Source organism: Mesoplodon bidens (assembly GCF_964165515.1).
Source record: "Mesoplodon bidens genome assembly, contig: HAP1_SCAFFOLD_159, whole genome shotgun sequence".
In the NCBI taxonomy this organism is placed as follows: Eukaryota; Metazoa; Chordata; class Mammalia; order Artiodactyla; family Ziphiidae; genus Mesoplodon; species Mesoplodon bidens.
In genome coordinates, this window is record NW_027672558.1 from 1079073 (window position 1) to 1105606 (window position 26534).

General features: G+C 45.7%; 1 protein-coding gene across 1 annotated transcript in view; it reads left to right on the top strand.

Moving 5' to 3' along the window:
• Positions 1 to 390: 390 nt before the first annotated feature.
• The window catches only part of LOC308610019 (GRB2-associated-binding protein 3-like), a gene marked incomplete at its 5' end in the record, with an annotated part of 55151 nt that continues 29007 nt past the window's right edge, over positions 391 to 26534 (top strand). The window contains 2 exons of the mRNA XM_081259288.1: positions 391 to 462; positions 24950 to 25253. Of these exons, the coding sequence (XP_081115414.1) occupies positions 391 to 462; positions 24950 to 25253 (376 nt within the window). The remainder of the gene's footprint in view (positions 463 to 24949; positions 25254 to 26534) is intronic.

A 26534-nucleotide genomic window follows, 5' to 3' on the forward strand; every position in this document is an offset into this window, starting at 1 on the left:
GGGAGGGGCACAGCAGAAGCAGTAATTTGCCAACCGTCAAGTGGAAACGGGAAGTCAAGGGGCAGTTAGGCTTTTCTTTGTCCCTAAGCATTGACATCGCAGGTGCGGGGTCTAGATTTCGGCTCTCGTGACCCCGAGGCCCGAGCACCAGCCCTTCAGACGCGGACGACCGCGGGCGGGGGCGAGGGCGGCGAGGGACCGGCTCCGGCCCGCAGAGCTTTCCTGCCCGAGGCCAGGGGTGGCGCCCGTCCCCTCCGGGCGGGGGTCGCGGGGCCGTGGGGGCGGCGCTGGGAGGGCGGACGGGCGGGAGGCGCTGGGCCCGCCCCGCCGGCATCCCCGCCGACTTCCTCCCGCCGTGGGCGCCGGCCCAGCCGGAGGAAGCGCGGCACGATGAGCGCGGGCGACGCCGTGTGCACGGGCTGGCTCGTCAAGTCGCCCCCCGAGAGGAAGCTGCAGCGCTACGTGAGTAGGGGCGTCGCCGCGCGTCCTCGGGGCCCCGGGTGGCCGCGGAGTGGCCTCGGAGTGGCCCGGGAGTCCTGCACTCGGGCTGCGGGCGAGGCCGGCGGACGGAAAGCGAGATCGCACGTCGAGCCGGAGCGCGCCGAGCCGACGGGAGGGAGGCGGGTGGGGCGAGCCCGGGCGGCCGTCTCGGTGCGGGAGCGGCCGGGGGAACCCCCTGAAAGAGCGGCCCTGTCGCCGTGCCGCGGCGGGGGAGAGGGACGGGGACCCCGGGACGCGCTGCCTGCACGGGGCGGCCGCGGAGGCTCCGCTTTCCCCTGGGGGGCCGCGAGCACCGTCTTCCCGCGGAGCTGTCGTCGGACACGACCGTCCGCAGCCTTCCTCAGGGTGTCGCTTCTCAGCTTCTCCTTTCTGCGGACACTGCTCTTTTCGAGAACCTCCGGTAACCATGGACTTTTGCTAGGATGAGACAAGGGGCAGTCGGGAGAGCACAGCTCGAGCATTTATTATGTTCACCCGCGTCCTCGGGACAAGGTCTTTACAACGCACAGCTGCTCAGACCCCTTTCTCCATTGACCCGGGACTACGCACCCGGGACTACGCTAGTGTCTGTCTCTTAAGACTCTTTGAGAATTTTTTTTTTTTTATGGCTGTGTTGGGTCTTCGTTTCTGTGCGCGTGCTTTCTCTAGTTGCGGCGAGCGGGGGCCACTCTTCATCGCGGTGCGTGGGCCTCTCACTATCGCGGCCTCTCTTGTTGCGGAGCACAGGCTCAGTAGTTGTGGCTCACGGGCCCAGGTGCTCCGTGGCAATGTGGGATCTTCCCAGACCAGAGCTCGAACCCGTGTCCCCTGCATTGGCAGGCGGACTCTCAACCACTGCGCCACCAGGGAAGCCCTCTTTGTGAAGTTTTTTGCCATTTGTTCCGCTGAGCAGCGTTTTAGAGGCATGTTCCACTTAGCGTGTAGATGCCATAGATGTAGACACACCTAGATTCTTCTGATTACTACCACTGTTTACCTTCATCATTCTTTTTGAGTCCCCGAGTCTATAAACACGAGGTCCACTATTTCTCAGCCTCTAAGGCACCCAGCTGCTTTGCTAACGGTGCATCTGCCTTGAAGACTCACTGATACTCAGGGTGAGGGTCTGTCTGTCACAGAGCAGCACTTGCAAAGCCAGCTCGAGGTAGCCTTCCTTGTTGTCCTTTGGAATGTGAGACATCTTAAATGTTTACTGCATATTGTCAGCTGATGCAGGAAGGTGCTGAACCTGGAGTGCAAAGTTCGTGGCAGATTTTTTTCCAGTCCTGTTTTCTATCTTGTCCTGACCAGACTGGCTTAGGAAACTTTATTAGTACTTCATCCACCTCGGGAAGGCATGGGTGTCCATACCTCTTATTACATGTGCTTCATTCTCTTGAGGTGCACTGGAGGTGTGGCAGGCGTGGACTTTGAACAGCTTATAGGCGTGTGGGGCATGTGATGGGGTGGTGAAGGAGGAGACTTAGGACACAAGACTACCTAGATGTCATCTTACCAACACTCCAAGACATAAGCCTGGGCCTCTCAGGCTATGGTTGGGAACTTTTTATAATGAGGGGCATAGTCATTTCGACAGTCGATGCTCTTTGGTTGAAAGGAGTCCCTGAAACACACCCCATAGTCAGTTTCCGCGCATCTCTAAGTTCTGCAGGAATCCCGTATAGCCACTAGATGGCGATCATTTGTCAGTGCTCACAAGCCGCTTTTCACTCAGATCCTGTCGGGAGTGTTCATTCCGTCTTCCTTTTAATTGAACACCAACTCTGAACCAGGCCCTATGCTATTGGCTAGAGAGAGCAAAAGAGACTTGATCCCTGTCCTCAAGAAGTCCAGAGTCTCACATGTGTTACACAATGACATAACGAAGCTACTCAGTGGCACAACTAGGGCAATAACTTAGCTCTTTGCGCTGCCAGCCAAGTAGCTGTCTGTTAATGTTTGTAAACCACAGATGGAAGCTAAGTCTGTATTTAGGTAAGTCCTTCAGTCCGAGGTAAGCTGGTGTTTCATTCTCGAATCTATGAAAGAAAGAAAGTTAGTTTTATCACCGCTCTTTAAATTTTAAATTTAACTATAGTTAATTTACAATATTGTGTTACTTTCAGCCGTACACCTTCAGATTTTTTTCACTATAGGTTATTACAAGATATTGAATATAGTTCCCTGTGCCATACAGTAGGTCTTTGTTGTTTATCTATTTTATATATAGTGGTGTGTATTTACTAATCCTGAGCTAACTTATCCCCCACCCTTCCCCTTTGGTAATCATAAGTTTGTTTTCTATGTCTGTGAGTCTATTTCTGTTTTGTAAGTTCATTTTTTTTCTTTTAGATTCCACATATAAGTGAAATCATATGGTATTTGTCCTTCTCTGACTTACTGCACTTAGTATGATAATCTCTAGGTCCATCCATGTTGCTGCCAATATTTCATTCTTTTTTATGGCCGAGTAATATTCTACTGTAGATATATGTACCACATCTTCTTTATCCATTCCTCTGTCAGTGGACATTTAGGTTGTTTCCATGGTTTGGCTACTGTGAATTGTGCTGCTATGAACATTGGGGTGTATGTATCTTTTTGAATTAGACTTTTCATCTTTTCCAGATATATGCCTAGGAGTGGGATTGCTGGATCATATGGTAGCTCTATTTCTGCTTTCTTAAGGAGCCTCCATACTATTCTCCATAGTGGCTGCACCAGTCTACATTCCCACCAACAGTGTAGGAGTGTTCCCTTTTCTCTGCACCCTCTCCAGCATTTATTGTTTGTAGACTTTTTGCCATTCTGACAGGTGAATTACTGCTCTTTTAAAAGACGGTTGATTCTTTTCTGTTTTTTCTTTCACAAATATACAAACTTATTCTTATAAACAGCCAAATGATCTAGGAATAAATACAGTAAAAAGTGAAAGACCCTCTTTAATTTTCCCCACATCCTACCCTTCCTGTGCACCCCTCCTCATTCCCTTCCACACCCCTCCCCAGGGATGACAACTGTTAGAAGTTTGGTTAATGTTATTCTTTAAAAATTTCGAAGAAGATACAATTTTCTTTTTGCACAAATGAGATCATACTATACAAACTGTCCTGCGATCTTCTTTTTTCACAACAATCCTGGACATCTTTCCAAGTTAGTACATATAGATTTGCTTCATTCTTTTAAACCATTGTGTAACATTCCTGGTCATAGACATAACATATTTTAACAATTTCTCTGTTGATGAACAGGTATCTTGCTTTCATTTTCTCAACTTTAAAGAATGCTGTAACAATGATGATAATAAAATTATAATAATTCACATTTATTGAGTGGTTGTATGTGCCAGGCACCACACTAAGGACTTTACTTGAATTATCTCACTTAGTCTTCAAAGCAACACTAAGATCCAGGTACTACTTTTATCTCTACATACAAGTTCTTTGTTGGATATATAATTTGCAAATATTTCCTACCAGGCTATAGTTTGTCTTTTCTTTCTCTTTACAGTATCTTTTATAGAACAAAGATTTTAAAGTTTTGATTAAGTCCAATTTGTCAATTTTTCTTTTATGGATCATGTTTATTGTCAAATCTAAGAACTCTTGCCTAACCCTAGATCCTGAAGATTTTCTCCTATGCTTTTTCTCCTAAAAAATTTATAATTTTACAGTTTAGACCAATGATTCATTTCAGTTAAAAATTTTGTACAAGGTGTAGCATTCGTGTTGTGATTCATTTTCTTGCAAACCAATTACATTTATTGAACAAACTGTCTTTATTCCATTGAATTACTTTTGCAACTTGGATGGACCTAGAGTCTGTCATACAGAGTGAAGTAAGTCAGAAAGAGAAAAAAATACCGTATGCTAACACATATATATGGAATCTAAGAGAAAAAAAAAAAGGTCATGAAGAACCTAGGGGTAAGATGTGAATAAAGACACAGACCAACTAGAGAATGGACTTGAGGATATGGGGAGGGGGAAGGGGAAGCTGTGACAAAGTGAGAGAGTGTCATGGACATATATACACTACCAAACGTAAAATAGATAGCTAGTGGGAAGCAGCCGCATAGCACAGGGAAATCAGCTCGGTGCTTTGTGACCACCTAGAGGGGTGGGATAGGGAGGGTGGGAGGGAGGGAGACGCAAGAGGGAAGAGATATGGGAACGTGTGTATGTGTATAGCTGATTCACTTTGTTATAGAGCAGAAACTAACACACCATTGTAAAGCAATTATACTCCAATAAAGATGTTAAAAAATAAATAAAAATCAATTGGTCATATTTATTTATTTATTTATGTGTTTGTTTATTTGTTTATTTATTTATTTTTAAGGGCTTCAAATGCTTGGCTTTTTTTGGGGGGTCTTCATTTCTGTGCAAGGGCTTTCTCTAATTGTGGCAAGTGGGGGCCACTCTTCATCGCGGTGCGCGGGCCTCTCACTATCGCAGCCTCTCTTGTTGCGGAGCACGGGCTCCAGACGCGCAGGCTCAGTAGTTGTGGCTCACGGGCCTAGTTGCTCTGCGGCATGTGGGATCTTCCCAGACCAGGGCTCGAACCCGTGTCCCCTGCATTAGCAGGCAGATTCTCAACCATTGCACCACCAGGGAAGCCCCAATTGGTCATATTTATGTAAGTCTATTTCTATGTTCTCTAGTCTGTCCCCTTTATGTCTTTGTTCATCCTTATGCTAACACCGTGCTGTTTTGATGACAAGAACTTTATAATAATTCTTGAAATCAGGCAGTTTTAGCCCTCCAACTTTGTTTTTCTTTTATATTAAAGTATATACAGTGAAAAGTAAGTTTCCCCCTCCAACTGCAAGCATTGCGGATTTTCCTTCCAGATATATTCCATGCGTATACAAGCATATTTTTTGAACAAATGGTAGTATACTATATTCACTATTTTATAACCCGCTTTCTTAGTATATTTTGGGGATTGTTCCATATCAGCACACAGAGATCTTTCTCATTATCTTTAACAACTTCATAATATTTCACTGTATGGAGCTACTATGATAGACCTTCTCTTGTTTCCAGTCCCATGCTACTATAAACAATGCTGCCATGAATATCTTTGTACATTGGTCTGTGTAGTCATGTGCAATTAATTTTGCTTGTAAAAAAATGCTTAGAAGTGGAATTTCTTAGTCAAAGTGTATGTGAATGTAAAATGCCAATAGATATCAAAGTGCTTGTCTCTCTGCAACGCCCCAACTATAGTGTATTATCAAACGTTTTGATCTTTGTAAAGTTAATAGTTGAAAAATGGTATTTTATTTTAATTGAATTTATGAGTGAGGTTGAGCATCTTTTCATATATAAAAGACATTTGTATTTATGTTTGTACAGCATGATTTTAATTGCAACCTAAGTCTTAAATCCTTTCATGGGTCTGTTTTGGGGCAATTTTGTTCAGTTGCTTCTTCTGCTTTTATCTCAGCTTTTAAACTGTTATTGAATAAGTGCCATGAGGGAAGCCCCTTGTTTTGTTTTATTTATTTTCTTCCCTGAGTGTTCAGGTTTATTGAGGGCATGGGGGTCTACAGGGGAGACCCAAGTGCCTGCACGTGGCCAGGGATGAGGTCTCCAAAACCTGGGTTGACTTGAAAGTGTGACCCTCAGCTCCATCCCACCAAAGGCTTGGGACTCCAGTGTGGCTGCACTGCAGGGGTGGTTGCCTTTGGGTGTGGCCCCATCAGGGCAGCGACTTTGCACATTTCTCGCTCTTCAGGCAAGGCCCACGGCCGTTCTTCCCCAGGGAGGTCACCTGCTCAGCGCTTAGGGCACTTGGGTGCCAAGTCTGGGGCAGGCAGCTGGATGGCAGCAGACAGGAGCCCCGGACTGTGTGTGTGTGGTTTTTTTTTTACATTGAGATTTGGGATCCATTTGGAGTTTATCCTGGTGCAGATGTAAGGAATGGATCCGACTTTATTTTTTTCCAAATGGCTGTACAGTTTTGCCAGCACTACTTATTAAAAAGTTCATCTGTATCCCCACTGATTTGAGATACTGCCCTTCCTTATTATATATGAAATTCCCACATTTATTTTTGTTTCAGTTTCTGGTTCAACTTCCATTGGTCCCTCTGTCAATTCATGTGCCATTATTAAGCTGTTTTCATTATAGAGGTTTTACAGTTGATTTGAATAGTGATATGGCTAGTCCCCCTTTATTGTTCCTTTTTTGGAGTTTTTAGAGTTATAGAGTTTTAAGTGTTTTTAGAGTTTAGTTTGGTTAGTTTTGATTTAATTTTCCCACATGAACTTGAGAATCGGCTTGCTTAATTTCAAAACAAACCCTGTTATTATCGGGGAGGAGGGTTAAGTTAGTTTTTTAAATCAACTTAGAACTGACATTATGGTGTGGAGCCTTTCTATCCAAGTCAGCTCTTATGTCTTACAGGAGTATTTCCAAGTTTTTTTCACATTGGTCTTTACACAATTCTTATTAGGCTTATGCCTGTTTGGGTTTTTTTCTTTGTTTGTTTGTATTCATAGGGCTATTGGTTTCTGTCTTCACCTAATTCCTTAGAAAACAGAACTTGAGCCAAGGCTTATTTGCCAAGGCTTTGTTGGGGTTGTAATCTCAATGCAGTGAGAGTGATGGGAAAAAGGAAGAAAGGAAAGAACGTGCAAGTTCGTGTGTTACTGAGTTGGCCATGGCTTCATGAGAAAACACAGCCACTGGTTGGGTCATTTGGATGGATTTGGACAGGCTCTGTAGAACCGATTCACCTTGAAACCGTCTTTTGCAACAAAGAAGGGAGATAAATATATCTGCCAGTTCCCTTATGGCTCCTGTCTCTCAGTGCCTTTTGGGGCAGCCACTGGGAAAGCCAGTGTTTTTTGTCCTGGTTTCTCATCTGAATCCAGAAGTGGTGGAAGGAACTGGAGTATTTGAGGGTTCACTGGCTCGGGCCTGGGAAGGGTGGGAGGGTCTCTCAGCAGAGGCCATGGCTCCCCACTGAGTGAGCAGCTGGGCCTGGAAGGCAGGTGGCGCCAAGATGCACAAAGTTGGGTCCAATATAATTCCAACATATTAACATTCTATCCTCTTACCTTTGAATTCTCTTACTCTTTGTAGTAGTTTTTCAGTTGATTCTTCTTTGGGGATTTCTTGTGTATACAATTGTGTCATCCAAAAAAGAAAGAGTTTTTTTTTTTAATTTATTTGCCTGCGCCAGGTCTTAGTTGTGGCAGGCGGGATCTTTTAGTTGCGACATGTGGGCTCTTTAGTTGTGGCATGCAGGATCTAGTTCTCCGACTGGGGATGGAACCTGGGCCCCGTGCATTGGGAGCTTGGAGCTTAGCCACTGGACCACCAGGGAAGTCCCCAAAATAGAAAGAGTTTTACCACTTCCTTTTTCAATTCTTATGTATCTTGGTTTTTTTCCTCTTGTCCAAATGTGTTGGTTAACACCCCAACGTGAAACAGTAGTATTGACAATGGGCAAGCTTATTTTGATCTTGACTTTTATAGGCATGCCTTCAATGTTTTCCTATTAAGAAAAATATTAGAAGCTTATACCAATTGAACAACAAATCCCCATTTCCTTCTCCCCCTGTCCCCCAGTGACCACCATCCAACTCTCTGCTTCTATGAGTTTGACTATTCTAGGGACCTCATATAAGTGGAATCTTTGTCTGTTTGTGTCTGGCTTATCTCACTTAACATAATGTCCTCCAGGTTTATCCATAAGTCACAAATGGCAGGATTGCCTTTTTTAAGGCTTAATAATATTCCATTGTATGGACATACCACATTTTCTTTATGCATTCATCCATCACTCCAACACTTAGATTGTTTCCATGTCTTGGCTTTTTAAACAATGTTCTGATGGATGAACATGGGAGGACAGATATCTCTTTGAGATCCTGATTTCAATTCTTTTGAGCATATACCCACAAGTGGAATTGCTGGCCTGTATTGGTATAAAGTTTCAGTTATACAAGATAAATTATTTCTAGAGATCTGCTGTACAGCATAATGCCTATAGCCAACAATACTATATTATGCACTTAAAAGTTGTTAGAGGGGTAGATGTCATGTATGTGTTCTTATGCACACACACACAAAGGAACACAGGAAAACTTTGGGAGGTGATGGATATGTCTACTACCTTGACTATGGTGATGATTTCACAAGTGTCTACATATGTCAAACTCATCAAATTGTACACATTAGTTATGTCCAGTTCTTTGTGTGCCAATTATACTTCAATAAAGCTTCTCTTTAAAAAAAGAAAGAGGGCTGCCCTGATGGCGCAGTGGTTAAGAATCCGCCTGCCAATGCAGGGGACACGGGCTCGAGCCGTGGTCCGGGAAGATCCCACATGCCACGGAGCAATGAAGCCCATGCACCACAACTACTGAGCCTGTGCTCTAAAGCCCGTGAGCCACAGCTACTGAAGCCCGCGCGCCTAGAGCCCATGCTCCACAACAAGAGAAGCCACCGCAATGAGAAGCCCATGTACCGCAACAAAGAGTAGCCCCTGCTCACCACAACTAAAGAGAAAGCCCATGTGCAGCAACGAAGACCCAACACAGCCAAAGAATAAATTTTTTTTAAATCTTAAAAAAAAATTTTTTTAATACTTTAAGAAAAAAGAAAGAAAGAAAAATATTGACTTTGGGGCTAGGAGTATATATTTTCTTTACGTTAGTGAAATATTCTACAATTCCTGTATCACTGAGTTTTCTTTTCTTTTTTTTTTTTTTTTTTGCGGTACGTGGGCCTCTCACTGTTGTGGCCTCTCCCGTTGCGGAGCACAGGCTCCGGACGCGCAGGCTCAGCGGCCATGGCTCACGGGCCCAGCTGCTCCGCAGCTTGTGGGATCTTCCCGGACCAGGGCACAGGCCCGTGTCCCCTGCATTGGCAGGCAGACTCTCAACCACTGCACCACCAGGGAAGCCCTCTTTTTTTTTTTTAATCAGAAGTCATTGTTGAATTTTATTAAGTTTTTGAGCATTTCTAGTGATGCTCATAATGACTTTTTCATTAAATCTAGCAAAGCAATGATTCTGTTAATAGATTATGTAATATTAGACCACCTTTACATTTCTGGAATAAGCCCCAGTTGGACAAGGTATATTTTTCATTGTGTTGTTGGATTATTCATACTAATATTTTATATTGGCTATTTGCATCAACATTCATAAGTGAGATTGGTCTTTGGCTTTAAATTTGGCTTTATTTATTTATGTACAATCTTTAGCAGATTTTGGCATAAATGTTATACTTGGGTCATATAAAAATTTGGAAGTTTGCCATATTCTAGAATATTTTAAGTAGAGTTGGAATTAACAGCCCTTTAAAATTTTGGCAAAATTCCCCTCTAAACTATATCTGTTGCTTTTTTTGTGTGTTTAGATCTTTGTCAACTCTATTTCTTTTATGGAAATTGGTCTGTTTAGTCTATCTCTCCCTGAGTCAGTTTTATAAATTATACTCTTCCTGGAAAAGTGTCTGTTTCATCCAGGCCATCAAATTCATCACATATGATTTTCTGAAATGCTTTTATGATTTTTTACATTTGTTTTTACTCTTCTCAAAGGTATTGCTTCCTTGTCATTGTGAATTTGTGCTCTGTTCCTTTTCCCCTGTTGCTTAGGTTAGTTGGTGTTTTCTGCTTTATTGATTTTTGTTTTGGCAGTGAACCAGTTTTTTGATTATTAATAAGTCCTACTTTTTAATTTTTCTAACTTTAATTTCTCCTTTTCTATTTATTATTTCTTCATTCAGTTTTGGCGTATTTTAGAGATGAGGAAACTTGGACTGACCACACACTCTTTGTAGATGTTGTACTAGTCAGGGTTTTAATCTGCAAGCAACAGAAGCTGATCCTGACTGATTTAAGCAGAAAAAGGGCTGATCAGAATGATATTGGGTCTCTGACAGAAGTCGTGAGAGGGCTGGAGAACCAGCTTTGAGGTTAAACAGCCAGGAAAAAACACCCCAAACCACAACTCAGAACTAATTCTGGTGAGAAACCTGCTATCGCTACTGCGGGTGCCTGACAGGCTGAACAATGCCACTTAGCTCGAGTTCACTGCCACCAGCCCATCCTACAGAAAACAGTAGGGAAAAGAAAGGGGAAAGACAGTGCCTTAGCTGATCAGCGTTGTTGGCCTGGTGAGGTGATCGAAACCTTCCTTCCCGAGGAGTCTGACTCCTTGGTGGTCCTCCCAGTGGGGCTCAGATTCAGCCAAACGCCATCAAATGTCCCCATTCCAACTCTCCAGGTCCAGTCTTTTCAAAGCGTGCCCTTTGTTTCACTTATGAGACCCGGTGGAATAATTCAGCAACTTGCAGTGTTAAACCCAGGTTCGTCGTGGGTGATCTCAGCCTGCGCACATAAGCTAGGAGTCATAGCACTATCATAGAAAGCCTAGTTTTCCAACCGTGCTTCGAGCCAAGAATTTAAGTCTTGGAGCTTGTCATCCTTTTGCTTTACAATCTGGGCACATGGGTTCAGGGAACTAGATTTTTATTTAATTAGGTGGCTAGCAGACTGTTGTTGGGTCTGCAGAAGCGATCTTGAGGCCAAACTGGCAGGAGAGACCATCAGAGTCTGTATTCCAGCTGTAAGGGAGACTGGAAAACAAAGGGTATTAATGGGAGTGCAGCAAAAAGGAAGAATATGAGAATGATTTTAGAGAAATTACCAATGGGGCTTCTCGACTGCTTAATTAAAACGTCTGAGAGAGCCAGGGGCCGTTGAGCAGGGTGGTCTGTAAGCCCAATCGCAGTGCAGTTCTGTGAACTTCAGTGACTGGAAAGGGTGTCAGTGGTCGTCTCGTTACATACTGGCCACGTTTTTGAGCAATCACTTGTTATCCGGACAGTTCCAGCAACAGGAAACCGGTTACATAAACACGATTCCCAAAGAATCGTGTGACAGCTCCGACTGGGAGAATCCAGCCCGGTGTTGTTACCTCTTGAGATTACACGGAACACACCTTGCTCTGTTCACCTGGGAGCCCCGCTGGCGTCCGGTGTGAGGGTGGCAGTCGATGCCGCCATTTCTTCCAGGTTCTCAGGCCATCGATCCACCTCCTCCGAGCTGCTACCAGGACTGAGTGCGTTCCTGGGATCAGAGCCCCAGGCCGAGCGGAGCCAGCTGCCCCCTCCCCGCCTGGAGGCTGGAGGTCCCCCTGGCTCGGGGCTGGCGGCCACCGCACCGCTGACTCACACCCGCCTGGCTTCCTGTTGAGAGAACTGCGTTTTCCTCTTGCTGAGCTCTCTTTCCTCCAGTCTCTGCTTGTGCTGTCGATGTTTTGCTTTGTTGAGGCCCGGGGCCTGGACCTTGCATTTCTTACTGGTAAATTTCACCTTTTTGTTTGCAGTTTGTCCTTCAGCCAATCTGTCATGATCTTTGGGTAGCCGAAAGCAAAGGAGAGGGAAGCGTTTTATTGATTTGCAGTGTAAGGTCACCAGGAATCAAGTGACACCCACCTCCAGATTTGGGCCCGACAGAGAAGGAAATAAGTTCCCACCTTTCCTCAGGTCCTTCTCAGGATGTAAGTCCCCACCTGTTCAGAGCCTAGAGCCAGGGTGGAGAAAGAAAGCCATTGTCGTATCTTGTTCTTTTTTTATTGGAAGCTGGCAGCTGCTACCACCCCCCTGTCTATGGACCCATCTGCCTCTAGATTGTAACAGTCAACACTCACATGTTTTCATTTTCTGAGAGAAAACAAGCATTTCATAGAAGAAGAAACAAATGGCCCCAAGTCATATAACCAAAAATTGCTGATTAAAAATGTGATACCTTTGCCCATCAGATTGGCACAAAATTTTCAAAACTTTGCACAGTGATGTATGTTCATGGATGTTAACGTCACTATGTATAATGGCCAAAAATCAGAAAGGAAGAAAGTAAATCTCCGTCCAAAGGTACTTTGTTGTGATTCTTTGAGTTCCATTTCCCTCATCTCATTTACAAGTCTGAGTGAAATGAAGGGTAAAGTTTATCATTCTCCAAAATAAAAGCACACTCGCAGCAACGAGATAGAGCAGAGGCCTCGGGGCACTGTAGTCTCCCTAAATCCGCTCCTTCCAGGGGCTTCCAAATCTCAGAGTATGGAAATGCCATTCTCCAGGTGCTCAGGTCATTTAAGTTTATCGAAGTGTTTTCATAGAAGCTCTTTATGTATTTTGTTTATTCAGTTGTAGCTCCCTACAAATTCATCATCTCAACTTTGTTCAAGGGGTCTCTCGCCACGCACATATTTTTTATCTTTTGTAAGCAAATCTGGAAATTGGTTCCTTTATAGTTCTTGTGAGTTATTTGGCTTCTCGCAATTATATTCATGGAATAATTCACCATAAAAGGTTAAAAGGAAATGTAGGAAAATACTATTTTATTATCTTGTGTCAGGCTGGATGAGCCCAGAGGCCCTGTGTAGCAAAGCCCCAAGGCATGCTGGGCAGCCCTGGCTGGGGAGCCTCCACACCTGTTGTATCCTGTCAGGGATCAAAGTCGCGTTCCTTCTGCCATGGAGCACCCTATTTTCTTGTCTGTCTCCCTCCAGGTAGAGCCTCACGATGCATCCTGCCGTGCTGGGTAACTCAGCTTACTTTGCCTTCTTTACACATTAGAACTGTGCCTGCTTTATATCAACACGCCCGCTAGGTCCCCTGTAGGCTGCTTTGTTGTCCCCTCCCAGGCCTCCTTTTCCGTGGTTGTTTCGGTTTATCACCAGCAGTTCCTATTTCACAAGAAGCAAGTCTGTTACATTGTGGCTTTTAGTGCTGACAAGAAATCCGTGGTTTGGGGTCTTGGGCCCTGAGCATGGTGTAACTAGAAATTAAACTGAAGTTTAAACTGTAATTTAACTCCACCGAAATTTTCACACCAAAGGAGAACTCTCACATGGCCTTGCTAGAAAGAAGTACACACTTCACAGTCTTACACCCTAAAATGTTATTTTGGTCAATATTATAAGGTAAATATGAAAGAAGTGAAATTACCTCCGAGGCAGATGCTTGACTCAGAATGTTTTAATATTTGAGATCTTTTGAACTTTAAAGAACAGATCACTCTCACACTCCTTAAACTATTTAGGCACAGAACAAGATGCAAGCTTCTTCAGGAAGCCTGATAGCAAATTCATAAAACTATAGATCAATCTCACTTCATAGAGACGTGACAAACGAATTCCAGATGCGTTGAGTTTAAATGGAAGACAATGAAATATAATTCCTACAAGAGAATGTTGTAGGATCTCAATCTGATCTTGGGGTGGGGAAAACCTTTCTAAACATGATAGAAAAACTATAAAGGGAAAGACAGATGTTTGCTATATGAGAGTAAAACACTTCCATTCATTCATTTATTCATTCCTTCAGTCCTTCAGCAAATATTTACTGAGCATCTCCTGCATGCTGAGAACAATTTTAGGCACTGGCGCTTCAAAAACAACATAAACTTATAAGGCAAATGAGTTTATATCCTTAACTTCTAGGAATAATCCTTGTAAATCATTAGGGAAAAGATCGGCATTGCAATGGAAAAATGGGCATAGAGAAAGGTCTACAAAGGGACGTGACACATAAGGAATAATATACAACCTCCTGAGACACCAGACAAATACACATTTAAACAACAAGGTGCCCTTTTTGCTTTTGCCTATGTGACTGCTGGATCTTTCAAAGAGGTTTCTGAGAAAGAAAGGAACTTATTTCTGAATACATGTTTATGTGATTCCCCTCTGTGAAACTCATTGAAAAGAGTCGAAAACAGAGAAGGAAAATCTAACCAAGTCATGGAAAGACCTGAGATCGGTTAGACGTCTCATCTACCCCTGGAAGGGTACAGCTTTGACGAAATAGGAGGAAGATTTGTGAAGGATGCCAGTGAAAAGTCCTTAACTGAGGAACGAGAGGACAATGGTGTGGATTACTCCTCCACCCAGACTCTCAGTCTTTAGGAGCTGAGAGGGACCGTGAGGGGAACAGGATGAAAGCCAGACGCAGCGGGCAGCGGCTTGAGGTGCTTGCTCTAGACCAGTGCTCATCACTTCACCCAGCAAACATTTCTGCATCCTGATTGGCACGTGCGTTCCCGGCATGCAGAAATGCACTGGGGTCAGCAGGGAGGAGGCCCATGGAACTGGCCTTGAACTGTAAACAATAAAGGGGTCTTCCTTCTAACAGATGTCTGTCCCTTGAGCCCAGCAAGTCATGAAACCAAGCTGAAAGCCAGGCTGTTCTTTTCCTCTCTAGGTACCTGGGGACGAGTCTGCCGCCGGCAGGTGCCCTCTGGGAGCTCAGCTTCTCCCAGGCCGAGACTCGAGCTTAAGTCAACACTGGCATCCTGTGGGCTCCCGGGCGGAACCGCTTCTCTTGAGTCACAGTTTTGTGCTGGCCAGAGGCTGGGAGGCGGTTTTGGCAACTTCCTGCAGCCAAAAGAGTGTTTCGTGCTGATGAACTGCCCCATAACCATCACTCTGGGGCCGTTAGCTGCCTGCCAGCTGGGACCCGTCTCCTGCCCGCTGTCTCCTCTTTCCGTCCCTCCTGCCCTCCGGCAGCTGAGTCCCTCTGGTAGCACGAGTGTTAACAACACCGACGGCTCCACTTCTGAGGAATGAATGTGTGGCTGTCGTGTCTTGTTTTTGGAAAGCCTTCCCAGAGGCCAGTGTTAGGTCAATGCCCACCTCTATTTTTTCAGTCCTGTTATCATTTCCTTATTTAAATGTGAATATTTAATAAAGGCAGAATTTATTTGGATTACAGGTGGAATGAGCTAGACATTCATTAATTTGTTCAACAAGATTGCCTGAGCTTGCACCAGGCACCGGGGGGAACGTTTTAGACAGATTTTTCTCAGCGGTAAACCTCAGCTACCTTACATCTAATAACACAAGACACCGGGTTTTCCGAATGCCTTCCAAATTCACGTATTTCAGGAGAAAGAAGGGGTGGGCCTCCTGCTGGACTGTGAGCTCATTTGTATAAAATAGGGCCAGAGTTTCTCCTTTCCAAGACCTTTTGTCTTAGACTTGGTAACGAAGTCTACACTCTCGCCACATCCCAGTTCGTTCACATCACGCCTTTCCTTCTGTGTAGAGAATGCTGTAAGGAACTGTGTGCAGGTTAAATGATTTCATTTAATCCATCCAAAGCACTTCGACCAGTTCCCAGGACATGCGTGTTACCTATTATTATTACTATTGTGCATTCCAAGGGATCGGTGTCACCTCATCGTTCATGGACTCCTTCGGAGACAGTCCCAGGAGCCCTTACCCCTGTGTGCTCAGCTTGAGCAGTGGCGAAGGAACGTCCCAAGGGGACACCCTTGGGTGTGAGGGTCATATTATTTCATTTGTAAGTGTCCAGTTCAGAAATGATGAGAAACCACCCAGGACATTGAGTGGCACTTAGGTCTCCATACACGAGGAAGGTCAAGTCCACGTCACGTAGAGTGGCATACTTATCTCTGCCGAACAGTCCTCCTCAGGGTTCCTCCTTCCACATCACAGAGATCCAGGACTTGTCTGCTTCTCTTGACAAGGCCTGGAAGCGGAACCCGTGGGCCAGGCCGTCTCCAGGACAATCACAGGAAGCTATTCCACGCCTGCGACAAGTCCCGGCTCTATGTGGTGGCAGGCAGAAGGTTACAGGCCATCAGGCTGAAGGGTCACCAGCAATCCCGGCTCCTGGAAATTCCCGACCCACCGCCCTCAGGTCCCCTGGCTTTTGTGGGCCCCCTTGGCGAGGAAGTAGAAGGCGGAGAGAAGGGGCCCCCTTGAGTAAAGCACAGCAGAAAATAGAACATTACCCAGGACTTTGTTTCTTTGTTTCTTCAATGATGTTCGCCTTTTGCAACACATAGCCACACCCCAAACTTCCTGAGTGTTTTCAAGGTGTTTTCAAGGTGACACCACTGGGAAGAAAATGGGAGCTGGGCTTAAAGGAGCGGGTCTTGGGAAGTTACTATAAACCTCCAGGTTGTTACCAAATGCTTTCTTTCATCTCGTGTTCTGGGACCATATCCAAGATTCCCGGGGGCCTTACAAATGGCAGTTGGTGATGGAGTTGTTAGGTTTTCTAAACACTCACTAACATTTACTAAGTATCCGTTAATAGCAGCACAAGGAGAAGAAAAGCACAGTGGGGGAAATGTGTTCCAGTCAGAAGAATGGGGATGAAGAAAGGTGTAAAAGGAAATGAAAATTCACTCAGTCAGACAAGAGCCAGTCTTAGTCCTCTTGCCTCTTTTCCCTCCGTGTCTTCTGGACTCCAGCGAAGAATGTTTGTGTGTGAAGGGACAGAAAGATTCCACTTTGGAGCTAGATCGGGGAAAGAGCTTAGACAGTTCCGCATGACAGGACAGTCAGCGGAAAGCTAACACTCCACCTCTCTGAGGACCAGCTTCTTTTTCTGGAACATTAGCTGCCTTGACCACTTCACAAGATTATAAATACAAGTTGTTCCATTCGGGGGACTCTGAGCACTTGGTAACACGTGACACAATAATAGTACCTGCCTGGTCATAAAGCAGCCTCCGATTCAGCTTCAACCCCTCCCTCCCTCAGGCCCACCATTTGGCCACCACCCCCTCTTTAGCTTCATCCTCTGTCACTCTAACCTTCCTGGCACCCACAAATTCGTCCATGTGGTATATTCTGTCATAGCACATGGCCCTCAAGACCATCATGAGCATCCTGCGAGCAGGGCCTGGTGATGCTCATCTCTGCATCCCCTGCATGCGACTCATTCCATAAACATCTTTGTGCCAGAGTACTGAGTCCATTTCCACTGGATGTAATGATTGATGCATTTAGATTGAAATTGAGCATCTTACTTGTACTTTTGATGTGCTCCCCACTTCCTGTAGGTTTCCTTTTCTGTACTTTCTTGAGTTCTTTTGGATTGAGCATCTTTTTGTAAACTTATTTAGAAACTTAACTAGATCCCCAGGAGTTTGTAAACAAACAGGAGCTGCTGTAGGTTTCACCTGTTGTATGTGCGTGTGTCTGTGTGTCTCAGTGCAGTTTCATTGCACGTGTAGATTCCTGTGGCCACCACTGCAATCAATATACAGATCTGTTCCAACATGAGGATTCCTCCTGTTAAGCTTTTCTAGCCAGCCCTCCCCCCAGTCCTGCCCTCACAGAGCACACAGGCTAGATGGGCACAGGCTAGAGCCCCAGGGTGAGCTGGAGACCACCTGATGTTCATTGGCCAGATCTTGGTTTCTAAAGTTCCTTTCTTCTGCATGTAATTTCTCATGCTCCTCAAACAAGTTCCACTTCCAACTTTGTACCACAGAATTTGCACACAATGCGAACGCTTTTCACACTAGAGCTCAGAAGCCCAACACATGTAAGCAATCAGAACAGACTCAAATTTTGGAGTCTGAGCCCCAGATCCTGGAGCCCTGGACACTTCGGGCCAGGGCAGCATGGAGTACATCCACAGGTCCAAAGGGGAAGAGGCCTGCACAGTTCCTTGGGCAGCTTGAGTCGAAAACTGCCCTGGCTCAGATGACAGTAATATTGAAGGATCAAAACCCACAGTTCCAAGTGCAGCTCGATGGAGGTTTCGTTCCCTCAGCCCGAGTTGGAAAGCTGGGCGATGCCGGCAGCTTGCTGATGGGTCCTGTGCACATGCGGAGGAAATGATTTCATAGCTTTGGGATTTCACCACTGCAGAGGGGTCAGGGGGCCAATTCCGCTGAAACAAAGGGACAGTAATCACTCTGGCCAGGAGAGCAGTTTAAATCAGAGGTGTCTCTTTACAGCCTCAGAGACTTGCAGGATGTTTCTCAGTTCACTTCAGTGTCTTTCGACGATGGATACAATCCAGACAGGGCACTTCACTTTTATTGGAGTGAATTCTGGAGCCCAAGAAGTGAAACTTGCTTAACCCAGCCAGGTTTATTTTATTGTGCAAATAGAACTGAGTGTAGGAATAAAGTGCTCAAACTTCGAACCTTTGTCCATGGTAATCTTCAGCCTCAATAGCCTGTGTTATTAACTGAGAAAGGCTCATCTTAGAAGTGTGTAGCTAGGGCTTCCCTGGTGGCACAATGGTTAAGAATCTGCCTGCCAATGCAGGGGACATGGGTTCGAGCCCCGGTCTGGGAATATCCCACATGCCGCGGAGCAACTTAGCCTGTGTGCCACAACTACTGAGCCTGTGCTCTAGAGCCCGTGAGCCACAACTACTGAGCCCGCGTGCCTCAACTACTGAAGCCCGCGCGCCTAGAGCCCGTGCTCCACAACAAGAGAAGCCACTGCAATGAGAAGCCCACGCACCGCAACAAAGAGTAGGCCCCACTCGACGCAACTAGAGAAAGCCAGTGTGCAGCAACAAAGACGCAACGCAGCCAAAAATAAATAAAATTAATTAATTAAGAAAAAGCAAATAAATGTGTAGCTGACACCCCAGTGTACTCAATGTGTGGATGGAGCATTTACTGTGGTTGGCTTAGAAGGCTCGGACCAAGCCTTGCCTGACTGCCTCAGGTCCAGCTTCGAGAACTTGTCTGTCTGGTTCCCCATCACATCTCCAGTTCCTAGCACGTAAATATGTGATGAGTAAATCCTGGTGATGAGGTTTGTTATGAACCCACAAAGCTAGTCATGTTTCTCAAGAGTAGTGTTTTAAACCTAGGTCCAGGGCACTGTGAAATCATGTGGAATTAGTTCACTCAACAAGTATGAGCATGGTCTCGAAGCTGGACCTTAGGCATGGATCTGAAGTTTCTGGGAAAGATCTAGGTTGGAAACATAATTTTGTAAATCATCAGCAAACAGATGGTTGTTAAGAGAAATGATACTGGGTGAGGCCATGAGGGAAAGTGTGTGTAGTTCAATAAGGGAAAACCATCCAGAACAGCATGTGTGTGCTCACACGGGTGCGCACACACGTTTCTTTTTTTTAATTAATTAATTGTATTTTGGCTGCTCTGGGTCTTAGTTGCGGCATGCAGGCTGTTTAGTTGTGGCATGTGGGCTCTTAGTTGCAGCATGCATGTGGGATCTAGTTCCCTGACCAGGGATCGAACTTGGGCCCCCTCCGTTGGGAGCACGAAGTCTTAACCACTGGACCACCAGCGAAGTCCCTGCACACATGTTTGTGATGAGAGAAGGTCCATGAATTTCATCATGTTTCCTAAGGGGTTCACAACCCATAAAAGGATAGGAATTCAGTGTTGAAATGGTCCATCTTGAACTCCCTTTTCATCCTTGGCCAGTTAGGTACCTTTAGAAAGGGCGCTGCTTCTATGCATCACAATCTGTAGAGATGCTTGTTTAAAATGCACATTCCTGGGCCCCAAGCCAGCCCTGGTGAGTAAGGCTTTCTGGACATGAGGTCCAGGAATGTGCATTTTTAGCAGGTCCCTGGGGAGTCTGTTCATTTCTCCCCAGGGAGCTGCTAAAACTGCACTTTCGGTTCACTGAGCACTTCTTCGATGCTTAAGATGTTGTTCTACACATGCAGTGACTGTTTCATTTCAGATATTGTACATTTACCTGCACAAGCTCCATTTGGTTCTTGTCTATATCTTCTATCTCTGTCCTCGTTACGTACACATTTTCCTTTAAATGTCATACATTATAAGAGCTGTTTTAAAAATATTGTGTGCTTATTCCATCATCTCTGTCATTTTTTTTTTTTTTTTTTTTTTGCGGTACGCGGGCCTCTCACTCTTGTGGCCTCTCCTGTTGCGGAGCACAGACTCCGGACGCGCAGGCTCAGCGGCCATGGCTCACGGGCCCAGCTGCTCCACGGCCTGTGGGATCTTCCCGGACCGGGGCATGAACCCGTGTCCCCTGCATCGGCAGGCAGACTCTCAACCACTGCGCCACCAGGGAAGCCCCTTTCTGTCTATTGTATGATTTTTCTCCTGATTATGAACCACATTTTCGTGCTTCTTTGCATTTCTAGTAATTTGGGGGGAATGCTTTACATCATAAATATTATATTGTTTGGTGTCTGGGTTTCATTGTCTTCCTTTAAAAAGTGTTGAGCTGTCTTTGTCAGGTAATTCAGTAACTTGAAAGCTTCTGAGGTGCGGCCTTTCTAGAGTCTCTACTGAATGTTTCAGGTTTCTCCACTTGAGTTGGTCTGAATACCTCCCAGCCCTGTGTGAGCTCGGGTAGTCATTCACTTTGTGGGTGTCCAGGAGTTGTTTTTGGATTCACCTCATAGGGTTTCATCCAATACATGTGGGTGTTAGTATTCAGCCAAAGTCCTGTGAGGGAATTCCCAGGTAGATTTCTGCAGCTCTTTCTTTACCTTCTTTTCAGCACCCCCTCTTTGGTGCCTTTCCCTACAAATTGCAGCTACCTCAGCCATCCAGAATGCTGATCTGTCTTCTCAACTCTGCCAGTCATATTACATTAGGGCCCACCCTAATGACCTGATTTTAACTTGATACCTCTGTAAAGACCCTGTCTCCAAATAAGGTTACCTTCTGAGGTATTGAGGATTAGGACTTCCAGACAGGAATTTTTTTGGGGGGTGAGGGGAACAGTTCAGTCCGTAACAGGGAAACTTAGATCCAAGTCTCAGTCCCTCTTCCCTTGCAAGTGCTTGTACCTTTATTTAACCTGGGGGGTGGTTCCTCTTTATCAAGAAACCAACCAGGAGGTGTTTGTAAACACAGAATCAGCAACGGGCCTGTGATCTCAACACACCTTCCTAGAGGAGTTCAGTTTTACCTTCTTCATATTTGAGAAATGAGCACAAACACTTTTCCACAAGGTTACAGGATGTTGCAGGTTTTTGTTGCTGGAGATGATACTGGTGGGCTGGCTGAAAAGGCTGATGGGGAACATCTTTCTATGGTCAGAGCTAGAAGAGCCCTGAGGGCCCATCGGTGTGCAGTGGGAGAAGCAATTTGCCCAGGACAAACTGACAGTGTTTTGCTGTGGAATCCCGCAATCCTGCCCTTGGCACATAGTGAATGCAGCATGAACATGCCCTATGCAGAGAAATCTCTTCTTTGCATTTTTAAATGTCTTTATCACTCAAAAGAGCATCCCCTAGACACTATAATACAATGGAATGTCACTCAGCCATAAAAAAGAGTAAAACAATGCCATCTGCAGCAACAGGGATGGACCTAGAGATGACCATGCTAAGTGAAGTCAGTCAGACAGAGAAAGACAAATCTCATATGATATCACTTATATGTGGAATCTAAAAAAGCAATACAAATGAACTTATTTACAAAACAGATACAGACTCACAGACATAGAAGAGAAACTTATAGTTACCAAAGGGGGTGGGGAAGGGATAAATTAGGAGTTTGAGATTAGCAGATACACACTATTATATATAAAATAACCAACAAGGACCTACCGTATAGCACAGGGAACTATATTCAGTATCTATCTCATAATAACCTATAATGGAAAAGAATCTGAAAAAGAATATATGTATAACTGAATCGCCGTGCTGTACACCTGAAACTAACACAACATTGAAAATCAACTATACTTCAGTAAAAAATAATCCCACAGAAATTTTCTGATACATCTTTTAAGACTCATTTACTCCATAGATCACCTCTGTCCTTTCTTTTTCTTGTCATTTATCTGTTGAACAACCTGGGCCTTTGATCACAGAATTTCCCACTGTCTGGCTTTGCGGGTGGAACTTTCACGTCTGTTCGTTCCTCTTCATAAGTTAGCAACTGTTGAGGCTGAACACCTCTACCTATGATTTCACTGTGGACAGCAGAATGGTGAGATTCTAATTCTATCATTGGTTTTCCTTTGTTAAGCAGAATACATTTATGAAAAGATAATGAAGTGGTTCCATCACAGCCTCTGAGGATGACAAATTCTTTTTTCTCTTTTAATATCATGATGAACTCCCAGATTTAAACATATCTGATGGATTTCAAGCCACCGTAATTATTATATTTATTAAAGCTCAAATTGTTCCATCTTCGACCAGTGGGAGTATCTTCAGATTGGCTCCTGAGTCCTTTTGATAACTTCCTTGTGGAACAGTGTCACGGTGAAGAGCTTCACTTTGGTGCTGGCTGCTCGCTTTCAAGGGTCTTTGTCACATGACTCTCGCTTCCAGAAGCCCAGAAGCCTGGTTTCACCTACTTGGCAAAGAGCTCCAAGAACACGTTATTTCTGCTTTTCTATAATCACAACTCTTAGGCAGAGATTTTAAAACCTGAGGGGAGGGCGTGCTGGTGAGTTTCGCATGCAGACTGCGCTAGATGCTGCTGCTTCCTTGGCCCTTCTTCACTCTCAGCTTGGCTACCACGTCGTCCCGGAGGATGTCTCTTGTGTATGCCCGTAGCATTTTGGCTCTCCCTTTTTGTAGCACTGATCTCGCTGACTGCAGTTGTCTGTTTACCCATATGCCCACTTCCCCTGCTGCCCACGAGACTGAGGGGCAGGGCCCATGGCTTGTTGACCAGTGGCTAGCATATTAGGGTGCCAACAGATAACTGCCGAGTGAATGTCTGTGTCATTCTTCTCCTACCAGAGCGCTCCTTACCCGGGGTTGAAATCTACCCATTTCATATTTCCACCCCTCTCGGCATCCCAGCTACATGGTGAGCTCTTTCAGGGACCAGTTCTAACCCCCTTCCCCATCTCCACCATCTGGCAGGATGCATTGTGGACCCCTCCCCCCCCCGCCCACCAACACTATTATTAAAGGATAAGAAATGTGTTTCTATAAAACTAAGAGCAGTTAACTTGAAACTTGTTTCAGCATCCAATTTGACTTCCTCTTTTAGAATCATTTTTGGGAAGTACAACAAAGTTCCTCTTCACATTTCCCTACCAAAGTGGCCTTTGGAAAGTTTGGGGTACCCCTGGCACCCCAGGGCGTTCTCTCATCCTGACGGTGATGCGGGAGCTCCTTCCACCCCATCCAGTACCATGTTTTTGTGACAGGAATTGATTGAATGATTAATGCTTCTCTTCCTCATCCACCACTCCCAGGAGCCTACAAACATGCTGTTATTTCTCTCATCTTAAAAACAAGGACTTAATTACACTGCTTTGTCCCTCTTCCAAGTGGCCAGATCTCTCCTTAGAGCTTTACCCCATCATTAAAGGCAGGGTTTCCTCCTCTCTGTCGCAACCCTATGTGGGGTGACCGCCACCCTTCTGATGCTGCCTCTTGCCATGGCCTCAAAGCAGCTTTCAATTCTGAGCCATGATTGCAGGTCGGGTGTGAGAGCCCCCTTTCCCCCTTCATGGCCTCATCAGATGTTCTGCTGCCTCAGATCTCCCAGCCCCTGGGCAGGGAGGGAGCTGAGAACACTGCACATGGTGCCCTTTCCCTTTTCTCCCGGCCTCTGGATGAAAGTCGGTGGGCATATAAACATGTTAGGCGCACCTGAAGCTGTAGTGGCACGCAGAGCATCATTCTCTTTTCTTTTTTGGTCATGGTAAGCTTTGCCAGATCATCTGACCTCAAGGCTTGGCTCTTTCCCAGATTCCTACAGCACTAAAGGCAGTTTCTTCCTATTGTTATGGTGCTTCTCAGCGGGGAATAGAGGACCGCTTTAGGCCAGACAATGCCTGCCCCATGCCCGGGCCCCCAGCCTTTATGATGGGCTGACCTAGGGGGTGGATGCAGAAGTGTCTTCCATCTTTAAAAATATCCCTGGACCCCAGAGCTCTCCCCCTTTACAATCAGACATCTCTAAAGAATTGCCCACAGTCCCCTCTCTCTATTTTTTTTACTTCATATTTAGTGATCCTTCCACCCTCACTTGAGTTCAAATCTCTTCCTACAGCTTTGTAGCTGTGTGACCTTGGGCTCATGAATTTCTGCGAACCTCAATGTTTTCATACATAAAATGGACATAAAAATAGTTACCTGTCCCATGGGATAGTTTTTGGAGATGAAATAGGTTATGGTAAAGCCCTTAGAAAACAGTCTTTCCCATGGGAAACAGAACCAGCACGTTACTTAATTCTCTGAGAACTCTACTTGTATTTTAATCTTCATTGGGGATTTTATAGAAAGACAATCACATCAACTTCAGCTAATGATAATCCTCTTTCCCCTCCAATGTACACTATTTTTCTTTTCTGGCTGAGCAATTCTCTACAAGTTAAATGACCACGTTAGATGGCACTGATTTGAGTGTATGATACTGGCTTTTGGCTTGAGGTAGACAGTGATAAGAAAGCTGCCTTCTTGTTCTTCATTATTGGGTTTTTTTTAAAAAAGCATGGGCACACATAAATTTGTACTGCATGCCTTTGCTGCATCACTTGTGATGACTGCATAGTTCTCATTGACCTGGGGCTGTGAGTCCCATCACTACCCTCCCCAGTGATGACCCATCATTAAAATCACTGATGAAAGGCGACTTGAAGAGGCTGCACAGGTCCTTTCAGACAACGCCGCCGGCTGGGCCTCGCGCCTCACTGTTACGGTGGGCGGTGTCCTCGTTGTCTGCTGTCCTCGTCCGGCCGGCGGAGTCTGAGAAGCCGTGTCCACTTGCCTCCCCACAGGCCTGGCGCAGGCGCTGGTTCGTGCTGCGGCGGGGCCGCCTGAGTGGCGACCGCGACGTCCTGGAGTACTACCGCAGCCAGCGCGCCCGCAAGCCCATCCGCGCCATCGACCTCAGCGAGTGCGCCGTCTGGAAGCACACGGGCCCGGGCTTCGTTCGTAAGGAATTCCAGAACCATTTCGTGTTCGTTGTCAAGACTGCATCTCGCACGTTCTATCTGGTGGCCAAGACGGAGGAAGAAATGCAGGTGTGGGTGCACAGCATCAGTCAGGTCTGCAACCTCGGCCACCTGGATGACAGCGCAAGTAAGAGGGGACAGGGGGCTCCTGAGGCTAAGGGCGGGCGGGGGCCGCTGCGCTTGTGCCAGGGAGCTCCGGAAAGGACCCGGCGGCCGAGCCACGAGCCACGGGCGCTGCCCCCGGAGCGTGACGGGCCACTTCGGTGGCTTCAAAGCCTCACCTTGGCTTTGCTCTGGTGAGCTGCAGTGGAAGCAAAACGTGGGTGGGGATGTGCTGTCCGGCTCTGATTTTCCCCATGCTGCTGCTGCCAGTTTTTCTAGAAATATCAAATATCACTGTCTTTAAAAAATTCTAGGAACTCCAGCTTTTCTGTTGCCTACTGCGTTGTTCAGTACTAGAAGGTAGAAAGACAGAACTAAGCTACTTGTCGTAGGCAGGTAACGTTTCCTCTTATCTCCAAGTGGCTCAAGGTCTCTGCAACGGAAATGAGCTCTAAGTTTGCTGTAAGCCATTTCTGGGCAGTGGAAGCAAATGACCCATGAGGCTCCTTTTCTCTCACTCTTGCTCTCTCTCTTTTACACACACACACACACACACACACACACACACACACACTACCCTTTCTATATAATGTACTGGGTATAAAGCACTTGGGGTTACAGTGAACTCCCCTTCACGGATTTTGTTTTTGAGGCCTTGGCACCATGCCCTGATCTTCAAACTATGAGACTTAGAATCTGCTTTCTTTTAGTCTCTTAGTCTAGCCGGCAGAACCTTACCCCTAAATCCCATGGTCTACAGTTGCTTCAGCATTTCCCTCGTTACTGATGCTTATCATCTTCCACTGAAATACCCACATTCTAACGCTAGGTGGCGCGGAAGAGTCAGAGTTGCATCTCTCTTTAGACAGACGTGAGGGTGTGTGTGCTTCCTGCCAGCAAAGTCCTTTTCTTTTCATGACCCAGGGAAGCTTACTAAGTGAAGCTACTCGGTCACACCGCTGCTCACTCTTCACCCCAGTCCATACATTCAGCCCACACTAGATACATATTTTTGTGTCATGTTATGTGTCTCCTCTGTTTGTTTCCTCATCTGGGAGTTATGCTAAAATATAGGTACATAACATGTGTCCCAATATCCTAAGGGGAACAGAAACAAGTAAGGCACCAGGCAGAAAACAGAAAGCTCTGGCCTGAAGTTGGAGGAAGCCAGAACCCCCCATGACCTCTTTTGTTCCCTGTAGCCCCCCTCAGTTTTGACGACGATGTAGGGGCTAACTCCTCTTCATCTGAGAACCAGGCCTGTTTTAGCTCGTCTCATCCGCAGACCGATTCTGTGGCATATGTA